This window comes from Piliocolobus tephrosceles, chromosome 11 (genome assembly GCF_002776525.5).
Source record: "Piliocolobus tephrosceles isolate RC106 chromosome 11, ASM277652v3, whole genome shotgun sequence".
Taxonomy (NCBI): Eukaryota; Metazoa; Chordata; class Mammalia; order Primates; family Cercopithecidae; genus Piliocolobus; species Piliocolobus tephrosceles.
This window is the reverse complement of record NC_045444.1, coordinates 37,505,474-37,521,029: the sequence shown is the minus strand read 5'-3', so window position 1 is coordinate 37,521,029 and position 15,556 is coordinate 37,505,474. Positions and strand designations below refer to the sequence as shown.

Here is a 15,556-nt window from a genome sequence, read left to right as displayed (position 1 = left end):
AAAAAATAAAAGAAAAAAAAAAAAAAAAAAAAAAAAAAAAAAAAGAAAGTTGAGATATGAGCCGGGCATGGTGACTCATGGCTGTAATCCCAGCACTTTGGGAGGCTGAGGCAGGAGGATCGCTGGAGCCCAGGAGTTTGAGACCAGCCTGGGCAACATGGTAAGATCTTACCTCTACAAAAAGTTAAAAAAATTAGCCAGATGCAGTGGTGCATGTCTGTGGTCCCAGCTACTCAGGAAGCTGAGGTGGGAGGATCGCTAGAGCCCAGGTGTTCCAGGCTGCAGTAAGTTGTGTTTGCTCCAGTGCACACCACCCTGGGCCACAGAGCAACACTCTTTCTGAAAGAAAAGAGAAGAGAAGAGAAAAGAAAGTTGAGATGTGCTAACACTTACCTGTGGAATGACTTTTCTCTTTGTGTGGTGCCAAAGTTTTCTGATTTCCCTCTGAAGAGTGTATGTCTGGGGTATATCCTGTCTGTGTTCCCAGCCAAACTGTAATGACAGGGGGCCACCCTGCTCCTCTGGGGCAGAACAACTTCCTGAGTCCAGACCAGATGTTGAACAATGGCCTTACTGTCTGAAACATGGACAGCAGATACTTCTTTTGTGACCCCCTGCTTTCCCCAATTAAACACCCCGTGTTCTTTTTTAACCATTTCACAAAATGATCTTGTGGTAGCAAACCACTGCCATGTGGTTTTCTGTTATTAATCCTAAACTTTCTTTCCTTAGTGTTTTATCTTAAGACATATAATGTTATTTTCGCAAGCATTCTGGAAATTATCTAAGTAAATGTTATTTCCTTCAACATAGTTACCTTAGGAGAAGAAATATTTATTCCAATGATGTGGTCATTGCCCAAAACATATCTAGAACTCCCTTCTCAGTGCCACAAACTTGCTTCTCTCATATTCTGAAGCATGTAGAGTGCAGCTCTATAGGAATATATGGCTAAAGATGTGAATACACACGGGTTTTCATTATATTTTACCTATAACACATTTACACTTACTTCATCTTTTTCTTTCTAAATAATGAAAGATCCAGCCGGGCTCTGTGGCTCATGCCTGTAATCCCAGCACTTTGGGAGGCTGAGGTGGGTGGATCATGAGGTCAGGAGTTCAAGACCAGCCTGGCCAAGATGGTGAAACCCTGTCTCTACTAAAAAAATACAAAAAAATTAGCCGGGTGCACTGGCAGGCACCTGTAATCCTAGCTACTTGGGAGGCTGAGGCAGGAGAATCACCTGAACCCAGTGGGCAGAGGTTGCAGTGAGCCAAGATGGTGCCACCGCACTTCAGCCTGGGCAACAGAATGAGACTCCATCTCAAAAAAAAAAAACAAAGATCCAAATATCGAATGAACACTCTCACTTTTATATTAATGTCCACATTTGTTCATGGAATACTGTGTAACTCTTCACTTGACCCTAACTTTAGAAACAGCCCATATAGCACCTCAAATTTGATATTAGCGAATAGCTATTCAAAATGCTATTATCTGTGTTAAGTGGAATTTTAGGTTTCATTGCCTAAAACCTAAAATGGAAGTAAAGTGGATTTTCTTGTCATCTACAGGAAATGTTTGATGTTATATTGGATGAAAATCAGCTTGAGGATGCATGTGAACATCTAGGGGAGTACCTGGAGGCATACTGGCGTGCCACCCACACAACGAGTAGCACACCCATGACCCCACTGCTGGGAAGGAATTTGGGCTCCACGGCACTCTCACCATATCCCACAGCAATTTCTGGGTTACAGGTATTGTCACTTTTTTGCTCATGCTTTTTACAACCTTACATGTAAGATTCTATGGGAACTTGATTAGGATGGAGACTGGAGTCATCCTTAATCTGAAGAGGGAATTGTGCACGTTATATTTAAAAATCTTAAATATTATCTAATTATGATCTATCCTAGAGAAAACTACCCAGAGACTGACAATTTCCTGAGAACTTTGCTCTCTGTGAATTTATAATGGATTTTACTTAGGTAAATTAACTCCTCCTATGTCTAAACTCTGCTGGGAAACTTAATGCCTACTCAATGTACCTGCCCATTACTTTTTTTAGAGACATAATCTCACTCTGTTGTCCAGGCTGGAATGCAGTGATATGATCATAGCTCACTGCAGCCTCAAATTCCTGGACTCATGGGCTTATGCAGTCCTGCTGCCTCAGCCTCCCAAATAGCTGGGACTACAGGCACATACCACACATGTGGATAGTTAAAAAAAAAAATCTGTAGAGACAATGTCTCACTTTGTTGCCCAGGATGGTCTCAAACTCCTGGCTTCAAGCAGTCTTCCCGCCTTGACCTTCCAAAATGTTGAAATTACCATCATAAGCCACCACTCCTGGCCCTTTCATTACTTCTTAATGCCACTTCTCAAGGATTACACAATAGCTAAGTAAGATGTATAGGTGCAGATAGGCCTTTCGACTGCCCTTAACTAATCCTGCCCCACCCAGGTTGCTAGGTCTGCTCTCTACCTTGCACAAGACAGTGTGGATATAAGTAGAGCTGCTCTGTTCAGAAACAGTAACTGATCCCTGAGTTTTCTCGGGGCTGTGCGGGGGCCCACCTTTGTAAGTGGCTGTGGCACATGTCTTTTAGGGAAGCTGAGGATGAACACAGGATCAAGAGGTTCTCTCTTCTGCTGTTCTGGTGCTGTACTCAGAGGTAGAGATAGGGAGCCAGAGACCTTATGGTACAAAATGGGCCTGCCTTTCTACATCAATTATTATTTACCATTCATCAAGTAGCTACTGGAATGTGGCCAAACCTGCAGCAATCTGAGGAACATGTAGTCAATTGAGCCCTCTTGTATGATGATGAGTTTTGTTTTAATGGATTATAATGATAGTCGTAATTGTCGATCATACAGAGTTAACTCTGAGATAAATGGCACTCTCTGAAATGCTATTATAGCTGTATTACTCTGTTACAAAATTGCATCTTTGTAAGCAGAAAAACTGCCATGCAAATGAATAGCTTTTGAAACTAGAAATGAACATGAAAAATGTACTATGGTAATGTACAGTACATATGCATGCATTGGGACTATTTCATGCCTTGTTTCACTTCCTGTGGGCTGATCTGAGTGTACATTACTGCTGACTAGTTTGGATTGGCTCTGAATTGTACATTACGGAGTGAGAAATAGATTCATGAAGCAATGCACTTCTGTAATGTAGGTGGAAATGCAGTGTTGCACTTTCGTATTGAATACAACAATCTTGACTCATCACTGCTAAGACATCCACCTAGAGTGGCCCTCCCTGTTTCACTAATGAGTTAATGTATTGCCCTTTATTCTGTGGCCTATTTCTTCTCCCAGTAACAATTGACACTTCATTGTGAGGCACCTGACTGAGGTTAAAGGCACAGTCTGTGACCTGTCAAATGAATTTCCTTCTGCCTGAATCTGAGTGTACTTTAGATGAGATGTGTCGGCCCATGATTTCACCGGGATCCTGTGCCTTAACTGATGTGACCTACCTAAACCGGTAGACACAAGTAGATAAATGTTTTCTCATAGTGAAGAAAAATGTTAAATAACATTTTCTGAGCCTTCAAATAAGTATCTTAAAATACTAATTTCAATTAATGGTATTAGAGGAATTTAGTTTATATTGGAAGATTATTTTGCAGGACATTTTAGTTGAGGAAGCAGATTTATAAATGTATCAATTAGCTGGCTTCATAATTATTGTATATACCCTTGGAAAGATTATTACATTAATGTAGGATGCAGAAACACTTTATTTTATGAACAGCACAAATAATAATTTTATTAAAATGTTTTAAAAGGTATAAGGAATACTCAGATCAAGGTGAGGTGTGTTACTTTAGAAAGAGAAATATTATATCAATTCAGGAGAGAAATAATAAATGCTATTCTGAACTTTATTTTCCAATAGTAAAATAATTTTCATTTTTGCAATAGAAATGGACTTATTAGACCTTCCTAAATATATTAAGTTCCATTTAACAGTTAGCTTTCAATTCTACATTTGTAATAGGAAGCATAGTCATTCAGCACTGTGGAATTAAACTCATAAACTGTCAACACTCTGGCATCTTTTCATGTTGTGTCCCAAATAAATAAGACCAGATATTCTGAGCAGACCATTGGTGCATCAGAATGCCTTATTAAGTCAGATATTTAGCATCTTATTGTACAGATCCTATGATTTTACATACATTTACATGTTTAGATGAATGAAGCTGACATTATTTAATCAATGAACTATCTGATATTTTTAGAGTCAGCGAATGAGGCACAGCAACCACTCCACAGAGAACTCTCCAATTGAAAGACGAAGTCTAATGACCTCTGATGAAAATTATCACAATGAAAGGGCTCGGAAGAGTAGGAACCGCTTGTCTTCCAGTTCTCAGCATAGCCGAGATCATTACCCTCTTGTGGAAGAAGATTACCCTGACTCATACCAGGACACTTACAAACCCCATAGGAACCGAGGATCACCTGGGGGATATAGCCATGACTCCCGACATAGGCTTTGAGTCTGATGAAACAAAAAATATTCATCTGTTGACAATTTGCCATAGCAGTGCTAGGATAAACCAATCATCTTAACTTGGCTAACATAGCACAGTATTTACTGTGCTAATGGGCTGCTGTCATTTTATGCTAAGTAAGGGGCAAAAAAAATTACATTATGCCCTTGAGTCTAGATGGATATTAGATGCCCGATCATATAGATATTTTTAAGTGCAACATTTACATGATAACAGTACATTTTGTTTTCTTCATAGATTTAGACACATCAATTTGTAATTTAGGGTACTTACAAGGCACATATAAAATAATTTCCCATGCTGGAAATTCCAAATGACCAGTTCCAGTTGGAACCAATTTATAAACCAATTCCTGTTGGAATTTGGGTGAATTGACTAGAAAGTCTACTTGAGCATGTTGTAATCAATTGAAAAATCTGGGAAAAAAAAAACTAATAAGAAAATAGAAATACCGATAGAAGCCAAATCCAGCTTTGGTATTTATTTGCTGGAAGCTAAATTTACACTTGAAGTTGGAGTGTATAAACATTTTAATATATGTTAATGTTGCCAGAATGACTTTTCAAACTTACCAAATGTATTGATAGTGCCAAAAAAAACTCAGAAATCTTAATGCAGAAATTACATAGTCTCCTCAGATTTTAATATTTTTATTTCTTTCCTGGCACAGCTGTTGTATTCAAAGTGTTTTGCTTTTTGTTTAGTCAGTACTGTTAGCTCATTTGAGGTTGGCAAAAACAAATACAAACAAGCAAAAATCCTCAAAATGTTTTCAGCAGTGAGAGAGAATAGTAAAGAGAAGCCCAAGCATAGCTGGTTATGTGAAATATAAAATGGGGTGTTGTTCTCCCTTTAATCAATCTGAGCACAACTACATACATCCAGGAATCTAAAGTCAGATAGTAAGGATGTGGTACCAATCCTCCCGAGTGTAATGCTAAGCACTTCCAGACGGGAATTCATCTATTTCACTTAATACAAACGCAGGGTCAGTATTTCCCGCCAACAAGATTGAGTATCTTTCCATTGCTTCTTTCATTCTCTGTCTTTGGATATCTGAATGTTCTGGCCCTTCAACAAATTCTTTAAATCATGCTAAGGATTTTTGTTTTATGTGGACACACTCAACTTTGATATTCAGGAGGTGTTTTTACAAAATGACTAATTGAAAAAAGTTGAAACAAGTGATTTTGAAAGCTTGCACCAAAAAATAAACTCATAGATTCAGAAAATATTTGTTGACTAAAATTGTAGCATTTTAATGCAGAAAATTATAAGGAATTTGGAGATTGAGCTGCCTTATTTCTAATCAACACTCCTCTTCATCTTATTAAGTCTTCACCATTTTTCCAGTGGCGATAATTATGGAATTGGTGACCTATGTTTTATATTATCAAGGAAGCCTTAGATTCACTATGATCCAAGAAATTATTGAAATTGACCCTTTTTACATAAATATCTTTTTAAAAATTGCTCTTGTTTCTAAATGTCCACAGTGCATGCATTTTCTAAAACTCCAATAAGTCCAGCCATCGAAGTCCTTTTCTGCTAGCACATGTCATGAAGCCTATTTTTGAAAATGATGATAATTAATTTTATAGTATCTTCTTTTCTCCCCAAGCCTTTCAATATTTAGGCACTGAAAGCATGTACCAGTTCAGTAATCTTGACCATGGAAAGAAGTTCCATATTACTGATGAATTATATATATATCTTGAACCCCATTACAACCTCACCACATCCCCCCTGCCTTTATGTTCACTATATGTACCCCATTATGAACCTGTTTAGCTGATAATGAGGATACCTATAATTCTGTAAGTCATTTCAAATATTTGATACAATTAAAAAATATGGGCTTAGTAAATTTTAAAAGTTAACATGTGATACTGGCTTGTGAGATTCTTCTGTCATCTAGTGAAGCTTATAAAACTTTCAGTTAAGACATTTTAAAAGAGTTATATCCATTAGGCACTTTAATAAACATATAACCTGCCATTACTGAATACTTTGTTAGAACACAGAAGAGCATCTTCCAGCAAACAAAAATATATTTATTACATGTACAGCACATACTTGCATGAGAAAGAAAACATTAGGCAAAACATTTTTCTATATGCTTTACTGGTTTCTTGTTTGTGCGCATTAAAGTATTTAATTGCAAAGAGTGCACCAAGGTGTATAAATTTAGACTAGACAGCTGTTCAGCTTTTTCTGTAGTAGCATTAGCAATTTGGTCATTTAACTATTTTAAGATATTTACATTTTATGGCAGGTAGCTGTAACAGCATTTACATATATTTCCTAGTCATCAAGATTACCATCTTCTTTCAACTTTTTAAAAGTCACTTGTTTTTAAAGGCCTCTTAAAGCCTTGTTTTTAGTCTTCCATGTCATGCCAATAAAGAGAGGCTCATTCGATACCTGTGCACAAAACCAATCTATCATTTACTGTCAGATGTCCATACCTGTTTTGCTTTGCATTCTTATTGAAAAGCTGACAATCTTGGAAAGGGTATAATGTATATTTTATTGATGGATATATTTAAATGTTTACTTTAATTTGTCATATTCTTTCCCCTTCCTTCTGTAATAAGTTTATCTTCCTCAAATAAGGGGATGTACATCTTATTTTTTTTAAAGACTTAAGAGTTTATTGTGTAAATGATACTTAAAATCTAGATATATACTAAATGAAAAGTTTTATTTTTGCCAAGCACACCAAGCACCTTTGAAAAATACATATTCCATAAATACTTTGTTTTTAATTAATTTCATTTAAAGATAGCAAATGATTATAGGCAGGAGAAACAAGTCTTTTACTGTTTGGAGGCTGTTTTAACTTACAGTATAAGCCACATACTAGAATTCTGTAATTTCAGTCACAGACATATAATAATATGGACTCATGTGACAATGTGGAAATGTAGTTCTGGAAAAAAAGGAATGCAATTTGTCGATCCTGATGTTAATTCTGAAGGGCATAATGTGACTCTAATAATATAACCAACAATATTATCTTGTTTAACATTTAAAGCAACACTTAGAAATGTTTATAAGTGATGGTTCTCTCTTATCTTTATACAGTTCTATTCGAGAGAAGGTTGAAATTGTTCACAATTTAGACTGATGGTCTTTCCTACTAAGAGTCTTAATTTTTTGACTATATAAGTCATTGCAGTTAGTCTTTAATGAAATTAATTTTATTAATGTGAAACAAATTCTGAGACAATTATTTGTTCCCTTTAAATGATCTGCTATTTAATTGTTGTTGTTGTTGCAAAATGTATTTTTGGAATGTTAACCTCTTTTCATACCTGCATACTTGAACTTGTCTTTTGTGTGGGGGCCTTAAAATTCATAATAGGAAGTGGAGGCAGTGAAAGGAAGTAAGAAAAGGAAATTATTCTAAAAGATGGTTTGCAAATTTAAATTCTTTAAATGAACATATCACAAAATGTTGTTAAGACCCAGGATGTCCATTAAGAATGTTTCTTGGCAACCTTAATTTGCATGTTAGTATATATTTTCTTAGTTATGCAGTTTTATTTTGGTATTTGCTTTAAAAATGTAATACCATTATAGAAATTACCCTATGTACTGATATATTTACTACCTCTTCTCTAGAGAAGACAATCTGTCTTTAAAGGGAAAAACACTGGTCAATAAGTAGTGATCAAAATTATCACTATTCTGGCTAACCTTGCTGCAAAACTAAATGCATAGAGTGTTAAAATATGCCTTCCCTTTAGATTTTAAACTGTTTCCAAAATGCTCTTTGACACCCCTTCATTTCTTCCACGTTAGTGAAGTTTTCTTTGAATTGGTCCACAGTTTATCATGAGGCAAGGTTAATTTAACAAGTAAGTCATCATAGGGAACAAAACAAACTGCAAGGGAATTGCCTTTGTGTGCAACTTGTTATAATATCCAGTTCTAAGTCTAAAAGAGTAGAAGTCCAGAGACTTCATGTTTAAGAGCAGCTGGTTTGCAAATTCACATTTTGTTGGTCCTTGACTTCTACAGAGACCCAGAGCATGACTTAGCTATTTACTGGGTAAGGATATGCATTATCTTGGACTCCCATGTAATTGGAATAAACTTCATATCAATGTTTCAAACAAATGCTGTGTACCCCTTATTCCTTTTATATTTCTGCCTTTGTCTTTTATGACAATGTTGCATGTTGTGTTTTTTTTTAAATTATATAAAACTCATCCTTGAATGACTATATGAATGAAAACTTTATAGGAAATTATGTAATAAAATCTGTTTTATTAGTTTCTTATACTTTAAATACTGTCAATATTTAAAATAACTGTTACTAAGTTACTTTCTCAAGCTGTGTCTATGGGGCAGAACAGTCCTCTTCTTTAAAATCATAATCAAACCAGTCAAGTCAATCCAGTTAGCTGTTAGACAGACAATAAGGATAACCTTCTTTTTGACTCAAGCAGTCAAGTTAGTCAAAACAGTAAAATTGGCTTATATGGGCCAGAACTACAGCATTCAAAAATTACTTTTAAAGATTTCTTCTTTTATTAAAATGGACTTTCTTAAATAAAATACATCCTCTGATAGCAACTATCTCTTTTTACTTATAGATGATTAATTCTAAATGCTTCATGTAATTGAGGGACATTATGAGAAGACTAGAAAGTATCTCATCAGATAATCCTAAGGGCTGTAACTTCTACTTGCCATAAACAAAGTATAATTAAGAGTGAGTAGCAATTGGTTTGGGGAGTCATAGTTATGTATGAAACTTTCTTTTGTTTCTCATGATGTATGTAAAATGTTTGCAGAAGGATGGTAGAAATTGTTACTAATGAATTTAGAGTGGTTTGGGAGAATACACTGATACTTCCTCATTTGAAAATTATAAGGAGTTAAAAGGGGAACTAAGAACCAGTAGTGGCTGGCCTCTAGCTTTTCAATACTTTGTAAGTGTTCTTGGTTATGTTTCGAACACTTAAATTTCTCAACAAATGGCTATGTCTATATTTATGTAGGGGCCACTCTTGTCCTACTTGCATGCCACTTTCACACACTTTTAACTGAAATCGGTGTGAATTCTGTATGCACAAGGGGTGTATTAAAGATGTGGGATCATTAACGCTATGTTGTTGCATACTATTTTTCATATGCCTTACAATATTTTCTGGGACGTTATTAAAATGAAAGCATTTTATTGCCAAAATAAATCTATGTTGTTATTTATAATCTGCATTAGCAGTAGACAAATAATGTAGCAAAAACATATTGTACAGTACAAAATTATAAAATATATATTTTGCCAATATAAAAAATAGATTGAGGAGAAAGAAGCACATTTGTTATAGCACAAACTTATAACAAAATCCACTGTTAAATTTGGCAGTCATATTTTTTAAAAGTATGTTGATTTAGTTCTATCAGATTTACTTCATCTACCATCTTTTTAACTTGCTGCTTGATACTGTTCCAGCAATTTATTTCATAGCCTTGCAATCTGTGGATGTAATTTCTTTTGTTTTATTCCCTTCCATAAAGTTTATTAAATTTTATTTTGTGATAACACTCATACTATATTTTCTCTTCTTATTTCTTCTCTTTCAATAACAACAACAGAAAGTCACAGCAAGTGAGCTCATAGGGCTCCTCTGAATTTTGGACATGTTTGAAATTTTCACATTTTTCACAGCCTCAAGTCAGAAAGATCAATAAAGATGTCCCAACCACAAAGAATTATATTACTTAGGGATTCTTTAATTTGTTTTGTACTGAATACTACTTTGAAACATAATTTAAAGCCATTAGCTGTGTTTTTGTAGGGATGGTGGGAGGGAATAAAAAAATAAATGTATTAACATAAAACATACTAAAACAGAAATATGGCAAAATGATGTAAAAAGATTTTTCCTACTATTCTGAGGGCTGTTGAAATCCCAGGCTATTGCTATATCTCCATTGACAACGTGGGATAAAAAAATGCCTTTGTCAAATAATTTTTTTTCTTTCTTTCTTTAAATTTTAATTATTTTAATAATGTGTCCCCTTTTATTTTTCCTATCTAGGTATGTGTAGCATTCTACAAGGCATGCTGGGTAAAATATACTATGCAAATGTGTACAGTGCTGCATGTTTTGTTCTCCCTCTGCTTTAGTGGCTTTAAAGAAAAAAATGTGGTGTTATTTTTGTGAATAAAAACATTTAACAAAGAAAATGCAGAGTGCATGCATAGAGTATCCTCATTTCTATGGATTTGTTTTATGGAATTTAAATGTGTACAAAACAACTGCATTACTTTTTTTCTTTTATATAATAAATGAAAAACACTGAAACCAGCGTTATACCTCTCCTTTATATTATTCTAGAAATATATTGAAGAAATACTGGAAATCAGTAGGTAGCCTTTTATGAAAAAAAAAAAAGTCTAAACATTTATCCTAAAAATGGATTAAATCAAATGACGATTTTCTGAATACTCTGCCAGGTGCTATGAGTGATCACAAAATAAGCACTGTATCTGGAAAGAGTTTATAAGTTAAATACACACGCGTGTGAAATAAAATATATTAGAATACATGTGCAAAATAGGATTGAGTATAGAAAAATATACTAGATGAAGTATTGTTCACAAGTCATTCACTCCAAAATGATTAATATTGCAGTTAATCAGACATTTCCAAAGCTATCTTGTACCTATAAGAATTCCATGGTATGTATTCGGGGTCAATTGTCTATGTTTAAAGACTTGATTGGAATTTGACTTTTCTGTCATTGCACTGTATAGGAGATTCAAAAGAAATATGGACTGTGTTGATTATTATCACTGCATTAGGATTATACAGTGATTTATTAGAGTCAAGTTATTTCACAATTATCACATTTAATTCATCTGATCACCCAGGAAAGTAGGCAGGGCATGGATTATGAGATACAAATACAAATGAAGAAACCAAAGCTTATTGAAACTTCTCTCTCAAAAGAATTTTTCTTTCTTTTTTTTTTTTTTTTGAGATGGAGTTTCACTCATGTTGCCCACGCTGGAGTGCATTGGTGCGATCTCGGCTTACTGCAACCTCTGCCTCCCGGGTTCAAGCGATTTTCCTGCCTCAGCCTCTTGAGTAGCTGGGATTACAGGCATGCGCCACCACACCCAGTTAATTTTGTATTTTTAGCAGAGATGGGGTTTCTTCATGTTGGTCAGGCTGGTCTGGAACTCACGACCTCAGGTGATCCGTCTGCTGCGGCCTCCCAAAGTGCTGGGATTACAGGCGTGAGCCATCACGCCCAGCCTAAATTTTTTTTTTTTTTTTTTTTTTTTTGAGACGGAGTCTCGCTCTGTTGCCCAGGCTGGAGTGCAGTGGCCAGATCTCAGCTCACTGCAAGCTCCGCCTCCTGGGTTTACGCCATTCTCCTGCCTCAGCCTCCGGAGTAGCTGGGACTACAGGCGCCCGCCACCTCGCCCGGCTAGTTTTTTGTATTTTTTAGTAGAGAGGGGGTTTCACTGTGTTAGCCAGGATGGTCTCGATCTCCTGACCTCGTGATCCGCCCGTCTCGGCCTCCCAAAGTGCTGGGATTACAGGCTTGAGCCACCGTGCCTGGCCCTAAATTCTTAATTATATTGCATTAGTCATTTCCCTCAACTGGATATTTTAGCTTATTTTTCTCCATCATTGTGAGCCTACATAATGGATCCATCTTCATTGGTATCTTTTGCCTTCACCTCCACTGTACCTGACTATGAGTACATATTTTTAAAGAAAAATTTTAAATGTTAAAGAAAAATTCTTGGCTGGGCATAGTGGCTCACGCCTGTAATCCCAGCACTTTGGGAGGCCGAGGTGGGTGGATCACCTGAGGTCGCGAGTTCGAGACCAGCCTGACCAACATCGAGAAACCCCGTCTCTGCTAGAAATACAAAATTAACTGGGTGTGGTGGCGCATGCCTGTAATCCCAGCTACTCGGGACGCTGAGGCAGGAGAATCGCTTGAACCCGGGAGGCGGGGGTTGCAGTAAGCCGAGATCGCACCAATGCACTGCAGCCTGGGCAACAGGAGCGAAACTCTGTCTCAAAAAAAAAAAAAAAAAAAGGACTCATATGTTACTTTTAAGCTAGGTAATCATCTGAAGCATACAAAACAATGCCTGGAATATAGTAAATGTTGACTGAATGAACAGTACCTCAGTTTTTGAAGAGGTATTATATAAGGCTATCTCAACTATCAAAGTATTTCAGCCAACAATTTGAAACTCATCCACCAGCCATATGCCTGAAGCTACTTCTCTTGTCATCAGCACATTTCCAGTAATAAAATGGACTCGGGAGAGAAACATCTCATTTGTACTTTCATACAACATGCAGATTAGCACAGTGGTTTGAGTATGGATCTAACCTTTGTCTGGGTTCAAAGTCTTGATCCAGCAATAACTAGCCGTGAACTTGTGGCAATCCCTTAATGTCCCCATGCCTGGGTATTTCTGTAGAGTGATTTTCTTTTGATTATGGATCACATTTTCCTGTTTCCCTGCACGTCTAGTGATTTTGTACTGGATTTAGTACAATGTAAAGTTTACATTGCTGATGACTTGATCTTGTATTCCTTTAAAGAATATTATACTTATTTTGGCAGGCAATTGTGAATTAGTTTGGCCCTTTCAAGGTTTGGTTTTAAGCTTCTTTAGAACTGGTCTTATGTAGAGCTTATTCTTAGGCCAGTTAGCTCCTCTTCTAAGGTCTCTGGGGGTGTCCACTCGACTATATTGAGTTTATCCAACCCACAACCTGTGGGCTGCAAGCAGCCCAGGATGGCTTTTTAAAAATTAATTAATTAATTAATTAATTAATTTTTGAGACAGAGTCTCGTTCTGTCGCCCAGGCTGGAGTGCAGTGGTTCAATCTTGGCTCAGTGCAATCTCCACCTCCTGGGTTCAAGCAATTCTCCTGCCTCAGCATCCAGAGTAGCTGGGATTACAGGCGTGCACCAACATGCCCGGCTAATTTTTGTAGTTTTAGTAGAGATGGGATTTCATCATGTTGGCCAGGCTGGCCTCGAACTCTTGGCCTCAAGCGATCTGCCCACCTTGGCCTCCCAAAGTGCTGGGATTACAGGTGTGAGCCACCACACCTGGCCCCAGGATGGTTTTGAATGTGGCCAACACAAATTCGTAAACTTTCTTAAAACATTATGAGTATTTTTGCGATTTTATTTATTTTTTCACTAATCAGCCATCAATAGTGTTAGCTTATGTTATGTGTGGCCCAAGACAATTCTTCTGCCAGTGTGGCCCAAGGAAGCTAAAAGATTGGACACCCCTGTCCTACATATTCAGTTCTCTTCACTCTGGCTGAAGGGAACTCGAATGATTCCTGACCCGTTGTAATCTCTGGGAATCATTTGCATTACAGTTCCCTGGTACTTATTTTTCCTCAGGAATTGTGATTGGCCAGCCTCCTGCAGGTGCATACTGTATAAGTACCAAGTGATATGCAGCCAAAGACTCAATGGCCCCTTAACAGGTTTGTAGAGCTTTTCTCTGTGTAGCTCCCTCCTTCCAGTTACTCTGCTTCACAAATTCTAGCCACCTTGATCTCTGGGAATGCTGATGTGCATCTTCAGTTCTAGGAGGTTCCCAAATTCTCATTTAGGTTCCCATTCCTCCGCAGTTGACTGGGAATTCCTTTTAGGGATAAAGTCCAGGAAATGGTAAGACTCCACTTGTTTCTCTTTTGCAAAGAATCACAGTCCTGTGATGTGTTTTTCAATATCTGAAATGTCGTTGCCTGTACTTTGTGCAGTTTTCTATTTGTTATTGGTAGGAGGATATATTCAAACCATCCTACTCTCTCATGCCTGAAATCAGAAGTCTCTCTAAAGATATTCTGCACTTCTCTCTAATCATAGATAAATTGGTCTTTAAACTCTCTCTCTCTCTCTCTCTCTTCTTTCTTCACTCGGAAAATAACCTGGGAGACAATTTCCTTAAGGTAGATTGTAAAACATGAAGCTCCAGCATCACAGGTTAATGTGTATATGACATCCATTTCATAAGCTGACATCTGCGTGGGAGTCTGCAAAAGTCTTAGAGCTACCAAAGCATTACCTACGGCACGCAAGAATGGAAATATTAAAGAGTTAATGCAAATTGCTTGTACAAATTACATTGTTTTTCTAAACAGCATACAGAATATTAAGTAAATCCAGACATGATAATCTATAAATTAATATGGATTACTATGATTTTCCTTCCCTTCATGTATGGCTCCTCTAAATTTTGGCTTTTTAACCATAAAGCCCCAAAAGAAGTCAAAGAAATTACTTTTCTATATTTTGAGGTAAAATTGTGTGTAGTTAGGAGAAGTGAGATGGGAAGGTGCAGTTTATTGCTGATTTTGCTTAATTTCATGCAGCTGTTGTGGATGGGCGTGCAAAGCAGTTCAAATGGCTCCTACGTCTCCCAATTTTTCTTTCTTTTCCTTTTTACTAAGGTTAAGGAGAACAGAAAGGGACGGAGCTTTAGTGGCCACTAAAGGTTTTTAAACAGGGGAGTGACTTGATCAAAATCGTTGTTTTGGGCAATACTGACCTGAGAGTGAAGAGAGATTGGAAAGAAAAGAGCCCTGAAGTTCAAAAACGGCTTTAAGGCGACTGTCTAGGTAAGGACACTGACTTCAGCTGAGTGTCAGAGTGGCAGGCTTTTCCCTAAAAGACCCGGGGGGAAACCATGTCTTAGAGGTCAAGACGTGGAACTTTTAGTGTAGTGTGTGTCAAGGGTTGGGGATGGACATGGGGTACTCAATTATATGTTAACATTATGGCGCAATGGAGGAGATTCGAAAGAAATATAAATACTCGGGGACGCAACAGCAAGCAGTCGGAAGCCATCTGCCCCAACTTGCGGCCTTCACAGCCTCCGTCCCAGAGAAAGGTCCCACGCCTTCTGCAGTCTTGGTTATGCAAATAAGCGAGAACCAGGCGGGCGCCCTTTCCCAGGCTCCGCCCCTCTGGCCGCGCGCCTGCGC

General features: G+C 37.2%; 1 protein-coding gene across 1 annotated transcript in view; it reads left to right on the top strand.

The window, feature by feature from the left end:
* The window catches only part of CACNB4 (calcium voltage-gated channel auxiliary subunit beta 4), a 282,837-nt gene extending 272,727 nt beyond the window's left edge, over positions 1–10,110 (top strand). Inside the window, exon 13 of the mRNA XM_023217441.1 lies at positions 4,272–10,110. Coding sequence (XP_023073209.1) covers positions 4,272–4,532 — 261 coding nt within the window. The 3' untranslated portion in view covers positions 4,533–10,110. The remainder of the gene's footprint in view (positions 1–4,271) is intronic.
* The last annotated feature ends 5,446 nt before the right edge of the window (positions 10,111–15,556 follow it).